Source organism: Magnolia sinica, chromosome 17 (genome assembly GCF_029962835.1).
Source record: "Magnolia sinica isolate HGM2019 chromosome 17, MsV1, whole genome shotgun sequence".
In the NCBI taxonomy this organism is placed as follows: Eukaryota; Viridiplantae; Streptophyta; class Magnoliopsida; order Magnoliales; family Magnoliaceae; genus Magnolia; species Magnolia sinica.
Window position 1 is genome coordinate 11710071 of NC_080589.1, and position 19888 is coordinate 11729958.

A 19888-nucleotide genomic window follows, 5' to 3' on the forward strand; every position below is an offset into this window, starting at 1 on the left:
TGTTCTAACAGTACTATGGATAGGGAGAATCGAATCGATGTATTTTGGGAGCCAGAGGGGATTAGTGTTGGAAGAATAGGGTTTGAAAAGCCCTCTTTCAAAAGATTTTCTTTAAAAGGGGAAGCACTCATTGCTAGTTCTTCACCATTTAAAATGGCAGTGACCCTTCAACCGTACAATTGGAGGCCCCTGTACAGATGGTTACAATTGTTTGATGGGTGTGATTATAGAAATATGTTTCATCCACAATAGGACCCATAATTTGGATGGTCTACATTGATGTATTGTGATGTCAGATGAGAATTATGCGTCACCACCATTTTATGTATTGAACTAACAGGGAACAAAAAGTACAAAACATAAGAATTCCAAGCTTTTCCCTGTAGCATATGCAACCTACACTGTCGCTACCAATAACATACCATATAGTGCATGCTACCTGGGAGTTGCACTATTTGCATACACTACATAGCATACGACATACGCTACGCTAGAACCTGTAATGTTATGCTACGGAGAAGGTTCCCACAAGTCTAACAAAGTTGGAGCATTGGAAGTATGGGAAGCTGCCAATGGACAAAATAAAAACTAATCACCTACAACCAGTTGTAGGCTAACTTAACCTATGAACCACTTTAACAAGCATTTTGTCCATATTTGCAAGGGGAAAAGTGGGAACAAGATCCATGAGAAATTTAAAAAAAGGGCTGTAACATACAACTGGGTGTGTGGCTAATCAGTTCCCAAATATTCTAGTGGAGATTATATATCAATCTAAGTTACTTGGACACTTCTGTTGTATGCAGTACCATTAATGTATTCAAGCAATTTCTTGCAGAACTGGGTTGTCATGTTCAAGTTTTTTATGTTTAGATGATATGTACATCGAAACTTACTTTCATCCATAAACGAACTAATGATGCTATGACATGATTAATCGAAACTAAATGCTATCACATACAAGACTACGAAGGCAAGAGTAACCCTCTTGGTTGAAAATACAATAGAGGCCGAAGGATATGCCCCTTGCACTCTTTTGCTTAATGAATATGACATTTGGTTCATGAAATTAGTTTCTCATCATAGTTGTCATCGTTGTCTATCCCAAGTCAGCTACATGAGTCCTTTTCCACCATTCCACTCTATTAAGGGCCATAACTTTAGTTAGACTATAGGTTATCAAGTCTTTTCTTACTACCTCCACACACGTCCTTGTGGTCCCCTTGCTCGTTTAGAGCCTCTAACTTGCACAATCTCACTCCCGACTAGTGCAATTCTTGGTCTCCATTTAGAGCCTCTAACTTGCACCCTCTCACTCTTGACTAGTGCAATTCTTGGTCTCCATTGCACATGACCAAACCATCCAAGTCTACTTTTCCTCATCCTATTACCTATTGGTGTCACTCCTAAATTCCCTTAAATGCATTCACTTCTAATTCTATCCGTCCTCGTCTTTGCACTCATCCATCTTAACATCCTCATTTCGGTAACACTCATCTTATGAACATGTTTTTCCTTAATTGCCCAACATTTTGTCTTATAAATAAAAGTTAGTCATATAGCTATCCTACAAAATTTCCCCTTTCATGAAATTAGTTCAACAAATTTCTAGTAAAATTAAGGGTGCGTTTGGATCGTAAGTCATTTTGCTTCAGTTACGTATGCCTCAAGTAGCTAACCTTGGTTTCTACTTATTTGGCACACATGTTTGGTAAACAGCATATAAACCAGCCAAGAAGCCTCCCAACCCCTAAAAAACCATTTCCCTGTCTTGATCTCTCATTCTCCTCTCAATCTCTTGATCAATTTCTACCCTCTCCCTCTCCTAGCCACAGTAGTGGCAAACGCCAGCACCGGTGTGGCCCAACTGTGGTGCAGCAGCTACTGCTGAAGCAGCCTTTCCTCTCTCAATCTTTGTTTCTTTCTTCTCTCTCCCACCCATGGCGTCGGCAATTGATACTGTAACAAAGACATCTCTCTCTCTCTCTCTCTCTCTCTCTCTCTCTCTCTCTGATGGGGACATCTCGCGCACATGCCCCCCCCCCCCCCCCCCACACGCACGTACACAAGGAGGAGGGCCCCACCATCGATATGGATCGATGACGACGTCCAGGGAGGGCCTCTTAGTTAGAGGGTTGCGTTTTGTTTCGTTAGAGTGGACCCGATAGTCATGTGAATACCACTATAGGTTCTCATGATCGTGGCCCACTGTTCCAATTAATTTAGTACTTTGGGTTTTGCTTATTATTGTTATTAGGAGTATCATGGATGGTTTAAATTGCTTTGATTAGTTGTTATTTTTTATTACTTCGTCACCAAGTAATAAGTTGCGCACATGGCGCAAGTTTTGAGGTATAGGGTTTTATTATAAATAGGCACCCCTTGTAGTTTTTTTTATTCAACGAAGATTTATAAAATTGTTGCATTTTTCTGCTCCTCTAAATTTCTGAGTTGTGGAGATTCAATTGGGTGCGAAACCATCCCTTCCTCGAAGGGCTGACTACCGTGGTGCGAAGCCACACCTATTCCGATTCGCCCCCACCTTCTTCCATCCATACTTCTCTTCTCCTACAATCATCTACGATTCAAATCCATCCTCTATTGCAGCCGTTTTTCTTTCTATAGTGGATTTCCAAAATCTGACCTTGCAGAATGGCTGAAACTTCGGCGAAGAACCACACACAAATCGTGCATCGGATCGAGCTGAGATTTAGGGGTTTTGAAGCCCATCCCTGGCCGACCAGGGCCAAGGTGGCCTTTTTCTGAATGGTGGGCCCCACACACGTGCGGCCGAGATCACACGCACGTGCGTCTGGGCCGTTGCTGTTGTCCAAACGTGCAGTACTTTTCTGATTCGTCTCTCCTCTCTTTCACTCCTCTGTCACCCAAAATTCTTAAACCTAACCCTAAATTACTCAAATCCCCAATTTTATGCCCTTTCTTCAACCTTAGGATTTCCCGAATTGAAATTTCTGAATCCCTTGGATTGGAGGAATTATTTCTATGCATGTGTGGATGAATTTACCCTGCTTTAATTCTTGTTTGGTCTATAATTTTGATTGATCCGGCCCTAGCATGTGTAGGCCTGGACCCGCATAAGATTCCCCTTGATTGAGTGTTTGAACTTTTGTGTGCGATGTGGAATTTTGTGTAATTGTTTTTGAACTAGTGTGATCTAAAGCCTGAAAATCTTGCACATCATACTTGAATTTCATGTCCTGCATCTCTCTCTCTCTCTCTCTCTCTCTCTCTCTCTCTCTCTCTCTGCTAGGATAGAGAGAGAGAGAGAGAGAGAGAAACCATGACAAAGGGAAGGTGTAAGGCCATAAGCAAAATATTACGGTGTTCAAGAAACTTTTTTTTATACAATTTACCAAACTTAACTTTTGTGGCATAAGTAGCTGATTTGTTATTGTCAATGAAAAAAGTAGCTTATGCTTGTGTAGCTAAACACAGCCTAAATGAGAAACAACTTCAAATACAGCTATTTTCTAATTCAAGTACAGTTCTGATGCAGGACAATTAACCACTTACTCTAAAAGCTCGAACTGTTAGAGCATGGCGAATCAATCCCTTTATCTCATAGCCTAGGCCCCACATCTCATGGGTTAGGACCTCGGCCGAACCCCTCTCGTGGGCCCCAAATCACATGGGTACCGCCTCACACGTGTGGGGCCCACCTCACACGGGCCGCCCACCCCAAGTGTGCCCCTGCATCCCACAGGCAACCCCACTCGAGCATGGTGTGGAAATGCCCCTGCATTAAGTTCTCTACAGGGTTTGAATTTGATTGTTGTTCTCTTATTATGAAGAAAATGCATAGCATGAAATACTGTTAAATCAACCAAAATGAAAAGATCTTATAAGAAAGAGATGAGGCACAGTTGGTGAGTTTCTACTACGAACTTGCTTCTAGAACTATGAAGCCCTTACCAATGACCAAGAGCCACTGTATAAGGACAAGCTACATTCCACACTGAATCTGCCCAAGTAGGAAAAGACACTTTCTAGCACTAACTATCAAAAAGCAGGCAAGCAAACATAGTTTATAGCCCCTCTAGTTATCATGACCAAGGTATTCAAAATCGGTTACGTAATGGCCGTTACGTAACGGTAACAGTCATAACTGTTATGCGTTATGAGGTCAAAATTGTAATAAACCTAATTCCTGTAGTGATTTACACTCTTGCGCTCACTTAAACCCCACAACATATAGAACTTAGCAGACACTTAAACACACTGTTTATCAGGAGTATCCTCACCCATCCATATATTGAGTGTGTTTGAATTTTGACAGCAAAATTCTTATAAGGGGGGTAGAACGTAATGACCTGAGATTTTGGTGCACATGCATGCATCTGCATACATGCACACTTGCATCCATCTAAACATCCATGCATAATCCTTCCATTTATTTATGCATGCTTACATAAAGTATGCAAGTTGTGATATGTGTGACTGATTAATTTACTGCGATCAAGGTATCCCGTATCGGTATCGGTTGGCGTAACGGTGCCCTCTGATACCGATACCGATACGGGGGTGTAACGGCGATACGGGGGCAGAACGGCCCGTAACGGTGCAATTTTTTATTTTTTATTTTTGCCAAAAAAATATGAAAAAATATAGATTAAATCCGGAATATTCTAAGCATTCCAAATATGCATTCATTCATAAATTGGAACATGTTTATGGTGGTGTAACGGTCCACTCTTTGGTGAGAAATTGTATCGGACTTTCTAATGAATTTATGAACCAGATAACGTGAATTTGACTACAAAATTCATATATTTAATTTTCTAAATATCTAATTTATATACTTAACAATTTGATATCATTTCTCCCAATAGTTCTTTTAAAAAATGAAATTAAATTCAGGTAGATCGCGTTGCCAATTTGGGGCTGACTTGGAGGACCAATCCATGCCCCAAATCAGCCTCAAATTCATGCAATTTATTGGCATTATCCCACTTGTTAATTAGTGGACATTTATTGGATAGTGAATCATGAAAAAAAAAAAATCAAAAGGCCCTATTTTAAAAAATAAGCGTCCACAAATTAACAATTAAAGTTATTCAAACAATTTGATTTTGACATTTTGAGTTAGCAATTACAGTCCATAATTTAATTGGTAAATTTTAAGTTAATACATGTCTTGTGTACAATTTTTTAAGGGCCCGAATTAGGTAGGACTCGGATTGTGAAGTGTAGCACACAAGTGTCAAAGTTTTTTGGACCCCACTCGTGATGAATGTGTTATATCCACACCGTCCATCCATTTTGCCAAATAATTTTACGGCATGAGCCCAAAAATGAGGCAGATCCAAAGCTCAAGTGGACCGCACCATAAGAAACAACAATAATTAAACGACTATCATTAAAAACTTATTGGGGCTACAAAAGTTTTAGATCAAGCTGACATGTGTTTTCCCTTCATCCACGTCAGTGTGACCCTATTAACAGGTTAGATGGAAAATAAACATTACAATGGACCCTAAGAAATTTTTAATGGTGAGCATTCTATAACCACTGTTTCCTATGTTGTGGTCCATCTGAGATTTGGATCTTACTAATTTTTTGAATCATAACCTAAAATGATGTGGCAAAATGGATGGACGGCATGGATAAAATACATACATCATGGTGGGGCCCATGTGGCACGTGTACATTTTATTAACTTGTGCACGCGCTGCGTAACTCTTACGCAGTCCATTCATTTGACGCAAGCAAGTCTTGTGGGTCTGATCATGAGGTATGTGTTATATCTAAACTGTCCATTCATTTGACGAGCTCGTCTTAAGGCTTGACACGAAAAATAATACAGATCTAATTATCAAGTGGACCACACTGCAAAAAGCAGTGGGGGATTGAACGTCTACCATTGAAACCCTTTTTGGGATCACAGAACTTTTGGATCAATATGAAATTTGTTTTTCCTCTTCATTCAGGTCTTTTTGACCTTTTGAACAGATTGGATGGAAAATAAACATTATGGTGGGCCTACGAATTTTTTAACGGTGAAAATCATCATCTCCGCTGCTATTTTTGGTGTGGTCCAGACGATCTTTGGATACGATTCATTTTTTTGCTAATGCTCTAAAATGATATTTAAAAATAGATGAATGGTGTAGATATAATAAATACATCACTGTGGAGCCCATGTAACTTTGATCTCCTTTGAACTGTTCGTACAACTCGGAGCTCGAGGAGTGTCAATGCTCGTCTTAGCATGACACGTACCTACAACAGCTATACTAGTGTGTGGTACACCAGTCAATCCGCTTCCGATTTCAAAAGAAAAAAACAGGAGAGGGAAACTGAAAAGAAAAAGAGGGAAAGAAGAGGGACAGAGAGAGAGAGAGAGAGAGAGAAGAAGAAGAAGAAGAAGAAAAAGAAGATGAAGGAGGCCCGGGCCGCAGCCGCAGCAGGGCGAGAAGAAGAAGAAGAGGAAGAAGGAGAAGAAGAAGGAGAAGGAGAAGGAGAAGAAGAAGAATAGAGAAAAAACAGGTATATATATTTTTTTCTGTTTTTTTTCCCCCTATTTTCTAGGCCCGTAATGGCCATTATGGGATCGTAACGGCCATTATGGCCCGTAACGTGCATAACGGCCCCATAACGGCCGTTACGGTCACAGAATCGGGGGGGTGCCCATTTCGATCCCGTATCGCGTAATGGTGTCAGCCGTTACCGTTAATACGGTCGTATTGTAACGGATACGGGACACCCTGACTGTGATTGATAATTGTATGGTTTTAGTGTATATATATGTATGTGTATACATACACTCTGTTTACTTATACACTTAAGATCAACCGTTCATTCATTAAGTAGCTCAAATCTAACCGTGAAACATACACTAAATTCAATCGTTCATATGCCATATAGGGTATGCAGTGACCCACTCATCCATCCATTTTTAGGATTATAGCTTAATCATCTAAGTCATTTATTCGACGATCCACCTATCTAATCAACTAAAAATCCATCTTTCACCTATCTAAATATGAAAGAAATCGTAGATTAACTTGTATAAAGGATTAGACTCTTAATCATTTGATTATTTCACATATATATTATCATTAATCGTACATCATACCTGTATTTGCCAACTGGGCCACCCAAAAATCAAACAGAAACCACCGTGAAGATTCTCACATTTATCTCGACAAATTTAATGGAATATTTCTTACATTGGAATATAATTTAACAAGTTTTTGCCCACAAGCCATATATAATTTGGTGGTAAACTCATAATTTTAAAATAGGAGAAAACCATCCATGTATCCATACGTACAATCGTAAATCCGACGCCCCATATCTTGCAAACTGATAACCCATTCATAAAATCAACTATACATCTATCTCTGTGCTCATTGAGGTACCACATGGTCTATTTAAATCTTATTTTCAATACATCCTAACCATTCATCCATGTATGGTATAATTCTCTAATGCAATATGTATTAAACGTGTAGCATGCCCATTTAAGTTTTAACATTTTAAATAATTAATAACATGTATTAAATATTATTAATTTTTAATAAAATATAAATATATATTAATTAGTATTTAAGTTATTATCACGTGAGTATTGGATTTATGAAAGAAAATGCATGTGACTATCATCAAGGGTCACTAATATAGACCACCCATCATAATGACCAATCCAACATTTTCAAATCATCCAAATTTTATTACAAGATCAACCAACCATCTGTTCGTTAACTCAAACCAACGGAATGAAATCGTTAGATTCATACACAAATCTACACCGTCCAAAGAACTTCTCAATTAGTCATCCAGCACTCAAATTCATCCATCAATTTGACCCATTAACCCACCCACCTGATCAACCATCCATTGTACATTAATCATTTTACATGTATGCCATGTGTACACTGTTCACACATGCACAACCATGCATCACAGCACAACCATGCATCACTTCACATACACACGTGATGCATATTTTTGTAATAAATGAATTGAATGTGGTAGGTGTTTCACTTACATGAGGGGCCACTTAAAGAGAACGGCTTGTTCTTTTTCCCACGTGTACATTATGCATGGTGGGACCCTTGTACTATAAATAGGGTCATGAATTAGGCACGATAAGAAAAAGTGTGGGAAAAAATAAAAAAGAGAGAATTTTAAAAAATAAAAATAAAAAAAACTTTGTAAAGATTTTATCAAGGTGGGTGATCCATCCCTGATCTGAAATTTTTATAGTTGTTTTTTTTTTCTTTTTGTTATAGCAAATTGATTTGAAATTTGAAATTTGCAGGAAATAATTGTTTATCATTGATATTGTTTTATTATTGCAGACATATGTAGAAAAATAAAAAATTTGCAAGTTAAAATTAAAGAAAAATCTAAATTGAATTTCTAAATTAGTAAATTTAATACGAATTTTTTTAATTATTTAAATATGTATGAATTAAATTAGAAATTATTCCAAATCCTACTTAAGTTATATTTAAAATTAATTTTTCTTACAGAAATCTGTAAATAAGTTATAAATTTTAGATTGTTATTTTTAAATAGTTAGAAATAATATATCAAAATAATTTATACTAATTAAAAATAATTATATTTATAATATTAGGTAAAATTTAATAATAATTAAAGTCCAAACTTAATAATTTTAAATAGCTTATTTAACTAAAAATAAATCAAGTAAAATTTCAATTTAGGAATATTAATGTATGATTAAATAATTTAAACTTAGATTTACTTTAATAGTGTTTAACTTAGTTTGATTAATAGTAATTTAATTAAATTATAACTTTAGAGTTTGATTATGAATTTTAAGGATTTATTATGAATTTTAGGGATTATAAAATTAATTTTAATTGGGAAAATTGAAATTCTACATAAACAAAACAGATAATAACTTATTCGTTTTTTTTTTAATTAAGATTTAATTAATCAGATTTTAAATTTTGAAAATTACTGATTAGTATATATTTTCAATTTATATAATTATCTAACTATAATAGATAGAAGGGTACTAATATATGATATTGAATTAAGATTTATTAATATCTCTTAATTCAATTATTAGGGTTTTAAATAAATAGAGAAAGAATCTGATTAATATGTATAATATATATTTTTCCTTAATTTATTAAAAGGAAGTAAAGATTTATTATAAAATAGTTAGATTTTATTAACATATTACTAAATTAATTAAATTAGAATGGTTAAATCTAAATAATACATTAATTTATTTGAATTTTATATTTAACATGGGCTACTTTTAGGAGTTCCTATGCTTTACTGATTTACAATTTCATAAAGGAATTTTATTTTGAATTTAAATAAAATTATAATTTTAATAAATTAATTATTAACTTATATTTTAAAAAAAAAATCTGAATTTATAATCGATGATTTAATTTATCTAATTAAAATAATTACTAAGTTAATTGCCATTGAACCTTACAACGACTTATATACATAGTTTGATAATAACGAAGAATATGTGATGTAACTATGCAGTTTGTAACTAACCTGCGGTAAGTTGCATATTTAATAATTTCGATTTGAATGGATGGTGATTACTCATATCATGTACATATGCAATTAAGAATGAATGTTGGAATGCAGGTGTGTTACCCTAAAGATGTCCCTAAAAGGCATAAGCAGGTAGGGCAATTGTGTCCCTTGGGTGAAAGTCCCTAAAGCCAACAAGTAGGGCGATTGTGTCCCTTGGGTGAAAGTCCCTAAAGCCAGCAAGTAGGGCAATTGTGTCCCTTGGGTGGAAGACCCTGAAGCCAGCAAGTAGGGCGATCGTGTCCCTTGAGTGAAAAACCCTAGAATCCGCTGAATCCTTTAGAGTATCCTTTGTGTACGATGTATGAGTACAATTGTGTGCGCCGACATACGCCGGAGGTACAACTGGAGCAGTAGTCTGACAAGTTAACGTATAAATGGGTCCCTCACCTCGAAGTACTAATGCATGGGCGTTAATACATCGTGGTCATCCACTTGAATACGGTGTTGTAAAAGATAATAGTTATTTAATTTTGTTATTTATAGAACTCATGGAAAGTTTAGCATTCGGAGCATCTTTACAATTCGAGTATTGCATACATCTCATCTTTTAAGATTCGGTACTTTAATTCATTTTTTAAACTTTAAAAAAATTATTTTTATTATTTGTACATTTTGTATAATTATACAAATTTCATATTTGGATTGGATACGATCCCACGAGATATTATGCTCACACCCACATTAATGGTGTTTCAGGGCTCAGAGATTAATCAAGGGTGAAGTGGAGCGACGATCTAACCATCTGTCTAGTCATATTGATCTTTTCTATTTGCGTTTTTAATAAAAAGTATAGTGAAAAACTCATAAATGAGTCTAAACATTGTGTTGGATAATATTTGATTTATTGTAATTAGCTTTTATTAAATTTATGGTTGAGAATGTTTAAAAATTTTAATCACAACTTGTAATTCGGAGTCGGGTCTGGCCACCTCGGGCACTGAATTTCGGGGCATGACAGAAATGGCCATAACGGCCGTTATAGAAAAAACAGGTCGTAACAGCCCTATAATGGCCTTGTAGCAGTTTTTTCAAAAAATAAAAAAAGAGCCGTAACGGCCCGTATCATAACGGTAATGGTGGTGCCCGTTATGGCCACCATTACCGTTTTGGAACACCTTGATCATGACTGATGAGAACAACTGGAGTACTTATTTCCCATGTATGGTAGTCAATGGTAAGCTAAACCTTTGGCAAGTGAGCATGTTTTGCTCATAATCAAAATTTTGCATTTAAGCTGATTGTTTACATATAAGGATGCTACAAGTTGTGATCAAAAGATTCAAAACACACAATGTTTTCTTATCATAAAAAAAAATAATAAATAATAATAAATGAATAAATAAAGATGAGAATAAAGAACGCAATGAACGGCTAGGTCTTCATCAATCATTTGGAAGATGTAAATGGTAAAAGCCTTCCAACATCCCGAGATGTTAGCATGGATGATCATCACCTTACCAATAAATTCTGTAACTTTTACTCACCATTCTGACAATGCATTTTTGAAAAATAATAATAATCATTCTGGGTTGGCTATCCATGTAAAACCTACTTCTTCACTTGAATCTCAACCAATCTAAAAGACAATAATTCTGCAATGATATCCTGCTGGGCTGCTTCATAGCTATGATTATAATAATACTTTCCAGATAACTTTTAAAGAGAGAAATCATGGGAAAAAGTAACCCATGATCTTCTTTTTTGTTTCAAAGATAACTAGAATATATTAAAAGAAGAAAAGAAAATACAAGGAGAGACTGCTGAGATAGCATCAAAGCTAGAAATCTAAAAACAAAAGGTCATAATCCTTAAGATTAACTACGACTACCCATTCAACAACCAACTTTTTGGCCCCATCCCACACAACTTGAGCCGAAGAGAGCTTATCATTAAAACACCTGTTGTTCCTTTCCTCCCAAACTGACCACCAAATAGCGAGAAGTGCCATTCTCCAAACCCGAGATCTACATTTACCCAACTTGAAACCATGCCAATACGCCATCATATTGAGGGATGAGTTCGGGAGGCAGCCACTAATATTAAATCTTTTGAATAATTCCGACCATATCTGGGAGACGAACGGACAGTGGATCAAGAGGTGATCCACAGATTCTTCGGCTTGCATGCAGCAGAGGCAAATGTTCACAATTTACATGCCTCTTTTCCTAAGATTATCGACTGTGAGAATCCGCTTTCTACCAACCAACCAGGCGAAACAAATGAATTTTGGAGGCGCTGGGTATTTCCAGATAAAAGGGGCCGCAGGGCCTGCTGAGTTGGACAAAGGGGCAAGGAAAGAGTAGAGGGATTTCACCAAAAAAGTATTGGTTTTGTCCTGGGCCCAGATCGGTCCATTGGGAGCAGCAGGATCAGGGATCGACTGAGAAATGAATTCGAGCGGCCCCACAAATTCTAAAACTTCCCAATCATGCAGATTCTTGATGCATTTCACTATCCAAACAACATTGGAATTAGAGAATTCGTAGCAGCTAGCAACCGGGATGTTCTTCTTTGGACTCAAGCTATAGATGTTTGGAAATCTAATTTTCAGGGGCTCCTCACCCAACCATATATCTTCCCAAAATCTAATGGCAACGCCGTTACAAAGATCAAATCTGATGTTTTCAATCACCGCCTTCTTGGATCTCAGGATCCCTTTCCAAATGAACGAGGCCCTGTATGTCATGGAATCATTGGTCCACCAATCACCTGGGGAAGTACCATACTTACCCTTGATGATGGAATTCCAAAGGGCATAATCTTCAGTGGCTAGTCTCCATGTCCACTTACCAAGCAAGGCGAGGTTCATAGCCTTCAAGTTTCTGATGCTAGCAACCCCCTCCTAAAAATGCTTGCAAACTTCATGCCACACCAAAAGGTGTAATTTCTTCTGGGAGTCTTTTCCGCACCAAAGAAAGTCACGACGCAGCCTGTCTATTTGAAGCAGAACTGAAGGAGGGCAGCGGAAAAGGGACATAAAATAGAGTGGCAGATTAGAGAGGGCCGACTTGATGAGGGTGAGGCGACCCCCCATAGTTAGGTATTGGCACTTCCACCTGGCTAGATATTTCTGGAATTTATTGACAATCCTTTCCCACATTTTCTTCGGCGGGGGACCAATAGAAAGGGGAAGGCGCACAAAGGTGGAGGGGAAGGAGGTTGCTGAGCACCCGAGGAGATCAGCAAAGGAGGACAACTCTGACTCTATATGTTGACGCCATAAATTTTTTATTTAAAGAGATTAACTCTCAGACCCGAAACAGCCTCGAAACAGAGAAGGGTTGTGCGCAAGTTCTCGATGAAGGATGGATCCGCTTCAGAGAAGATGAGTGTGTCATCTGCGAACTAAATGTGGGATACAGGATCTGGGACACCCGGCATCGAAATCCCTCTGAGAATCCCTACCTCCTGACCCCGAGATAGCATCTGAGATAAGGCCTCACCTACCAAAAGGAAGAGGAGAGGGGATAAAGGATCGCCTTGATGAATTCCTCTCGAGCTTTTAAAGAAACCATGCGGGGAACCGTTAATGAGAATAGAAAAGTGGGCTGATCCCACACACGCTTTGATCCAGCCTCTCCATCTCTCTCCAAAGCCCATACAACTCATCATGTATTGAAGGAAGGCCCACTCCACATGGTCATATGCCTTTTCAATATCCAGCTTATAGAAGATGCTTTTCACTCCAGTTTTGTGGCATGAATGCAGGCATTCATCAGTAATCAGTGCGCTATCAATAATCTGTCTGCCCCTCATGAACGCATGCTGATACTTGGAGATAAGCTTTCCTATAACCTTCGAGAGTCTGATAGACATAATTTTAACCAGGATTTTATAGGGGCCCCCGATCAAGCTGATAGGCCTAAAATCAGAAAAGGAGTTCGTGCCCACTATCTTGGGGATTAAGGCAATAAAGGAAGCGCCTAGGCCTTTTGATAGTCTGCCCCTAAGATGGAATTCATGCAGGAAATCCATCACGTCATTGCGGATGAGCTCCCAAAAGGTTTGGAAGAACACCATCGGAAATCCGTCTGGACCAGGAAACTTATCTCCCCCCATCGAACCAATGGCCACTTTGACCTCTTCTTCAGAAAAAGGCGCTTCGAGGAGAGACGTCTTAGTCTTCGAGAGAGTTAAAGACAATACCATCTAAATTGGGTCTGATCCAATCTTCCACGGAAAGGAGGGATTTGAAATGTCAAACTGCGTGTTCCTTAATCTCCTGTCTATCATCAATATGCACTCCGTCCACAGAGATGGACAAAATGGCTTTGGCTCGGGATCGCATGTTAGCAATGCTATGAAAATACCTAGTATTTATGTCTCCTTTCAAAATCCATCTAGATCTGGACTTGAGTTTCCAGGAGATTTCATCCTCCAAAGCCCTAGCAGAGATAGATTGGATGATTTGAATTCGTCTTGACAGAACTTCAAGAGGCAAGGGACCCCCTTCAGCCTCAGAGTCGATGTGCTGCAACTCAACAAATAAGGATTCCATATCTGCTTCCCGCTTGTGTAATTCGACTCCCTTCTACTCTTTGATCCTTTCCTTGAGCATTCTGAGCTTACATAACAGTTCGTGGCCAGCAAAACCATCAACCTGATAGGCAGACCACCACTGCTCAATTTTTTGATGGAAGCCTTTGATCTTGAGCCACGATGAATTAAACCTGAAAGGTTTCGAACCCCAGTTTTCATCCTCTGGCATAAGCATGATTGGGCAATGGTCCGACGTGGTCCTGGGCAAGGCCAGTTGCGAAGCAGATGGGAAGGCCTCCAACCAATCTGTGGAGAGGAGGAATCGATCTAGCCTCGATTGGATTTGATTCCTGCGCCCGTTAGACTAGGTGAATCGAGCCCCAGATAACGGGAGATCGACCAGCTCCTGAGATTGGATCCAATCAGAGAATGCCTATAACTCGTGATCTTTTTCAAAATATAAATATGAATAGCATAGGCCCTTTTATAAGAGCCACCCAATTCAGCAACGCACATGGTTGTGTTGGCAATGCAAATAGCATATGATATACTTGTATCAGGTGGGCTCCTGGCTATTCTCAGCAGCTAGCTACTTGAGCACATCCTTCTCGCTTTCAGTTCCATGAGTCATTTTTTTTATGAGAGAGATAACTGAAATTTATTCAAAAGCCTGCCAAAAGACAGGAAAAGAATACAACACAACGCTAACAACGCACTGACATGAGAAGCCCAACTCTTTAAAAAACCCTTAACTATACATATCACTCTATCCAACAAGGCCCTGTCATTCCTAAAACAACACTCATTCCTCTCCTTCCATATGGCCCAAAAGATGGGCAAAATGAGAAGTCTCCAAACGATTTCCCCAAATTTCCCACCACTGCTTCCATGCCCCGCCCATAGGAGATCATCCACAGATTCTGGCATAACCCATGGTAGTATGTTTTTGTGCCTTTGTACTTTGGTTTGCTTGGCATTTGCCCCTATATGACCCCACTTTGCTTGTTCACCCTTTGGGCATGCTTGTAAATTGTAATAATGAGCTGGGGATCAATACTAAGGACTGTGTTAGAATGTGAGTGGTGTTAATGCGGGCCTTTGCCCTGGCTGATTCTGAGGGCATGGATGAAAAGCAAGGATGATATCTGGCAGGCAGCAAACCTTTTGCCAGCCTACTGTTTAAAAGCTAACCAAAATCGCTGGGAGAAAAGCTAAGATGATGATGATGATGGTGTCAAGATGCTGATGATGATACAAACAAATAGCGTGTTCACTTTCAAGAAAAAACATCCAGTCTGCGTCTTTATGCTTTAAACCCCATTGAACTAAACTTAGACAAGCAAACCATGGCAGAACTGTATCCTTTAAATTAGTTCATGAAGTGTGTCATCAGAATGAATATATTAAATAGTTCAACAGCAAGAACGCGTCAAACGTACCAGGGTTGAATAAAATTCCTGCACTTCTGATCTGATTGAATCCATGTCCCCTTTGATTATGTCGGGCTTGTACCTGGAAAAAGAAAAAAGAGTCTCTCATTAAGAGATGAAACATTAGCAATAATGACATTCCAGAAACTAGTCTTGCATGCGGAGAATCAAGCACCAGATAAACATAAAATGTAGATTGAGCTAATGCAGGAAAGCAGCCAAAGAACATTAAATCTGTCAGAAAATTGCTACTGAAATCTTTAAAGGCGTGTTTGGATACACGGAATCCATGTGGAAATGGATATTACTTCTCACGGAGATGACAGTTGGGCTGTGTTTGGATACATGGATTCCATACAGTAACCGTTACTTTATCATGGAATTTTCTGGCACAAGAAACAAGGCGAGAGTTCTCTAATGAATTTGAGGATTCCACTTGCTATCCAAACAGGCACCTATTTTGGAATCCTAGTTCTACAGCGACCATGGAAATTATTTGTTGGGTAATCATTATGTTATCCAGGGAATCCAAACAGAATCCATGAATGCAAACACAACCTAAGTCTTAATTTGATATATCCGGCATTGATTAATCGCTATAAAAGTGTGTTTGTGGCATACACTTCACAGTGATAACATCATGAAGGGCAAGATGATCCTTTTGAGGCCACCTTTGGATGAACGCGTGAATTGAATTGCGAACATTTAAGCGTCATTTGCATAGACGGAATCATAAAATGGTAGAAAGATTGGGTAATGGGAGTGTGATTCTATGGAATTATGAGTTTATGATTGGATTGAAGAGGATGAAAGAGAACTAGTGGTCAAAACCTTTAAAATTTTCAGATAACTAGACATTGGTGATGAAGGCTTGACCTAGAAAGTGCTAACCACCTTTCTTGAAAGAAAGGTACTATGGCCATTTTATAGGAAAGGAGTTCTAGCAAGAAACCTTTTTAAAATTCCCTTTCCCATGATTCCACTTATTCAAATGCAAGAAACAGGGCTACCTTTCAACAAATGTCCCTCCCCATGCCAAGCAACCTCTTAGTTTATACGAGAAGAAACCAAAAATAAAATTAAAAATCAACGATGCATCCAAGCATCAGTATTGAGTAAGTATCCATCAAATTGCAGTTCCATTCCTAACAAGTCCAACTTGAAGGTAAATCGCAATTTGGAAACCAATCCATAAACCTGGATGGTAAGGCATGAAAATAACAATTTGGTTATTTCCACTTGATTATTGCAATTTAATCCGACAGTGCATCAAAATGCACCCTAAGCTATCACTTTAAACACTACAAACTATTCAATTGAATCAATGGGCAGATTAATGAATAGCTACTAATGTCTTGATTTTAGTGATCTATGGTCAAGCCAAAGAAAATTGAGCTCGTCCAGCAAGCACAAGTTACAATTCATGCATTGCAACAACAGGTGATCCAGACCAATCAGTTGGTGCATCCCACCATGGATGAAATATTGTTCAAAAATTCATATGGAATAGACAACATTAACGGTCCAAATTGATGACTTTTTCCAATCCATCAGTCTCCAATTTATAAGTCACCAGTTGAATGGTTAAGATCGTCCAATCAATGAGATTCTTCTACCGTGGCCCCATTCCTAGAGGATCCCAGCTATGAATAGTTCCAATCAAGATCAATTGCACCAAACTTCCAATTTCTCTACAGCGGACAAAATACAAATCAAACATATTATGATCAGAACTGGAAAATGGTTTCGTGGTTAACTGATAACAAACCCAAAACTTAAAAATTAAAAAGAATTGAATCAAACGATTCCAAGATTTTAACACATAAAAGCAATCAACAAAACCCAACAATTTTACAAAATAAAAGAAAATTAATAAATAAAGCAAGATAAAAACAGAACCTGCGTCGGACATCCGAGGGATCTTCATGAGATAACAACCCAGGCATTTCATCATACAGACGGTTTGCTCCTCCATCAGCGCAGAGCCGTAGCTTTGCTGCTCTACACACATCAGCAACCCAAACATATCAATAGAAGTAAAATGGGCCAACGAAAATGAAGAATTATACGGGATTTTCAGTTCGCAAAAGTAATCCAGACCGTTTATTTGGTGGGCCTCACCATTGATGCACCATGCCCGGAAAAAATCTCCCAGATTGAAAGATTCTAGCCGTCCAATATATGCACCTTTTCGGTTGAATGTACACCATTGCTGTATTCCATGTATTAACCGTCTACTTACAAGCCACCAATCGATGGTCGGGATTGCCCCGTCGAGGAAATTTTCGGCGCATGGCCCATCTACAGTGAAGCCCATCGGATCAACGATCCGGATCGCTAAAAGGGGAGGCCATTTGTACGGATTACGGACCCGAGGATGCTATGCAGAACCTCGGTCGAGGATCGAGTGCGGAAAAGGGATGTGGAATGACATACCGTGCTTCCATAAGAGAGGAGTGAAGCGAGGGAGGTGTTGGTTAAGAATGACCAGGGCGTACGTTAGACTCGGGCGGCAGCTTGGAGGAAGAGAGGGGAGGAGGAAGGTGGAGGCGTGAGACATCAGCTCCATGGCTTACGTGCGCTCGCTGGTGCTGTTCTCTCCACCGGGTCTTTTTGCGCTCTTTGGTCCGCTGTATTGGAAGCAGATTGGCTGGTCTACCTCACACCAGCTATATAGCTGATGTATTGACGTCAGCAAGATCTGTGGGTCTTATCACGAGGTATGTGTTATATCCAAACCGTCCATCCATTTTGCGAGCTCGTATTAAGACCTGAGAATAAAAAATAAGACAGATCTAACTATCAATAGGACCACACTGCAAAAAGAAGTGGGAGATTGAACGTATACCATTGAAACCCTTTTTGGGGTCACAGAAGTTTTGGATCAATATAAAAAAAAATTTCCTCCTCGTTCAGGTCTTTGTGACCTCATGAACATATAGGATGGAAAATAAACGTTATGATGGGACCTACAAATTTTTTAACGGTGAAAATCATTATCTCCACTGCTACTTATGGTGTGGTCCAGATGATCTTTGGATATGATTCGATTTTTGAATAACGCTCTAAACTGATCTCTAAAAATAGATGAACAGTGTAGATATAATAATTACTTCACTTTGGGGCCCATAAAACTTTGATCTTCTTTGAACCGTTCGTAAAACTCGGAGCTCGAGGAGCGTCGGTGCTACTGCTCGTCATCGCACGACACGTACCTACAGCAGCTATATGGCTGGTGTGAGGGACACCAGCTAATCCGCTTCCCGCTGTAATTCGTTCCAGAAGCGCGGATTAGGTACTAACCCGGCCTGTTCCGAGCTCGGGACAGGCGGAGACTCCAAGGGCTACTGATGGGCCACCTTGATGTATTAATTTTATCCATACCGTCCATCCAGTTTTTCATATCATTTTAGAGTATAAGACCAAAAATAAGAAATATAAAATTCTCAAGTGGACCACAATATATGAAGCAGTGGCGATAAGGATGGCCACCATTGAAACTTTTGTAGTGTCCACCGTGTTGTTTATTTTCCATCCAACCTGTTTATATGGTCATATAAAACTGCATGAAGTGAAAAAAAAAAATATCACCTTGATCCAAAACTCCTGTGGCCCCCAAGAAATTTTCAACGGTGAGAATTAAATCCCCATTTTGTGGTTCATTTAAGCTTGGATCTTCTTTATTTTTGGTCTCACGATCTAAAATGATATTTAAAAATTTATGGACGGTGTGGATAAAATTTATAAATCATTTTGGCCCCTCAGTGTCCCTCGAAGCCTCCGCCTGTCCCTAGCTCGGAACAGGCGGTGGTAGTACCTAATCTGCGCCCCAAAGTGGGAAAAGAGATATTTTGGAGTTTTTAAACTCTCTCCTTATAACTGCTAATTGTACTTGCGCGAGTGCACTCGCCTTGCACGTGTATACAAGGGACAACTGGCCTAGATCAAAACCGCACGTGCGATTTCTTAGCCATGAAGGTATTACGTATGCTAAAAAAGGCCTGTATGATCATTATCTGGGACATATTTTTGCAAACCAAACGAACGGTTGAGAACAAAAAGGCCTGTATGATGATTATCTAGGCCATATTTTTGCAAACCAAACGAACGGTTGAGAACAAATTTCAGATCCTGTGGACATGGAATAAGCACATGATGATTTCATTCGTGGAATATACGCAGCGAGAGGCTGCTGATGAACCAATAGAATTGCATACACGTACGTTATTCCACGCTTGTCGAGCGAGTGCGTTTTGAAAGTGAACCTGAGCTAGTGCAATTGGCACTTCACAGGCTTGTGATGGAAAGGCTTGCTATTGTTTATCACTGTTTAAGTTGTGGTGTTTCACTCACCGTACACGTGGCATTTAGGTAGGGCAGTTGGACCATGCAAAACATGCTGGGCACATGGTTTGCACGAA

General features: G+C 38.8%; 1 protein-coding gene across 2 annotated transcripts in view; it reads right to left on the reverse strand.

Moving 5' to 3' along the window:
* The window catches only part of LOC131230995 (thiamine pyrophosphokinase 1-like), a 40914-nt gene extending 22795 nt beyond the window's left edge, over window positions 1-18119 (reverse strand). Inside the window, exons 1-3 of one of the 2 annotated variants that reach the window (XM_058227041.1) lie at window positions 17904-18119; window positions 17367-17463; window positions 15477-15549 (exon numbers count right to left, since the gene is read on the reverse strand). In XM_058227041.1, coding sequence (XP_058083024.1) covers window positions 15477-15549; window positions 17367-17463; window positions 17904-18036 — 303 coding nt within the window. In that variant the 5' untranslated portion in view covers window positions 18037-18119. Of the gene's footprint in view, window positions 1-15476; window positions 15550-17366; window positions 17469-17903 lie in introns of both variants that reach the window. The other variant, XM_058227042.1, reaches the window with a different exon arrangement.
* Between the last annotated feature and the right edge of the window lie 1769 nt (window positions 18120-19888).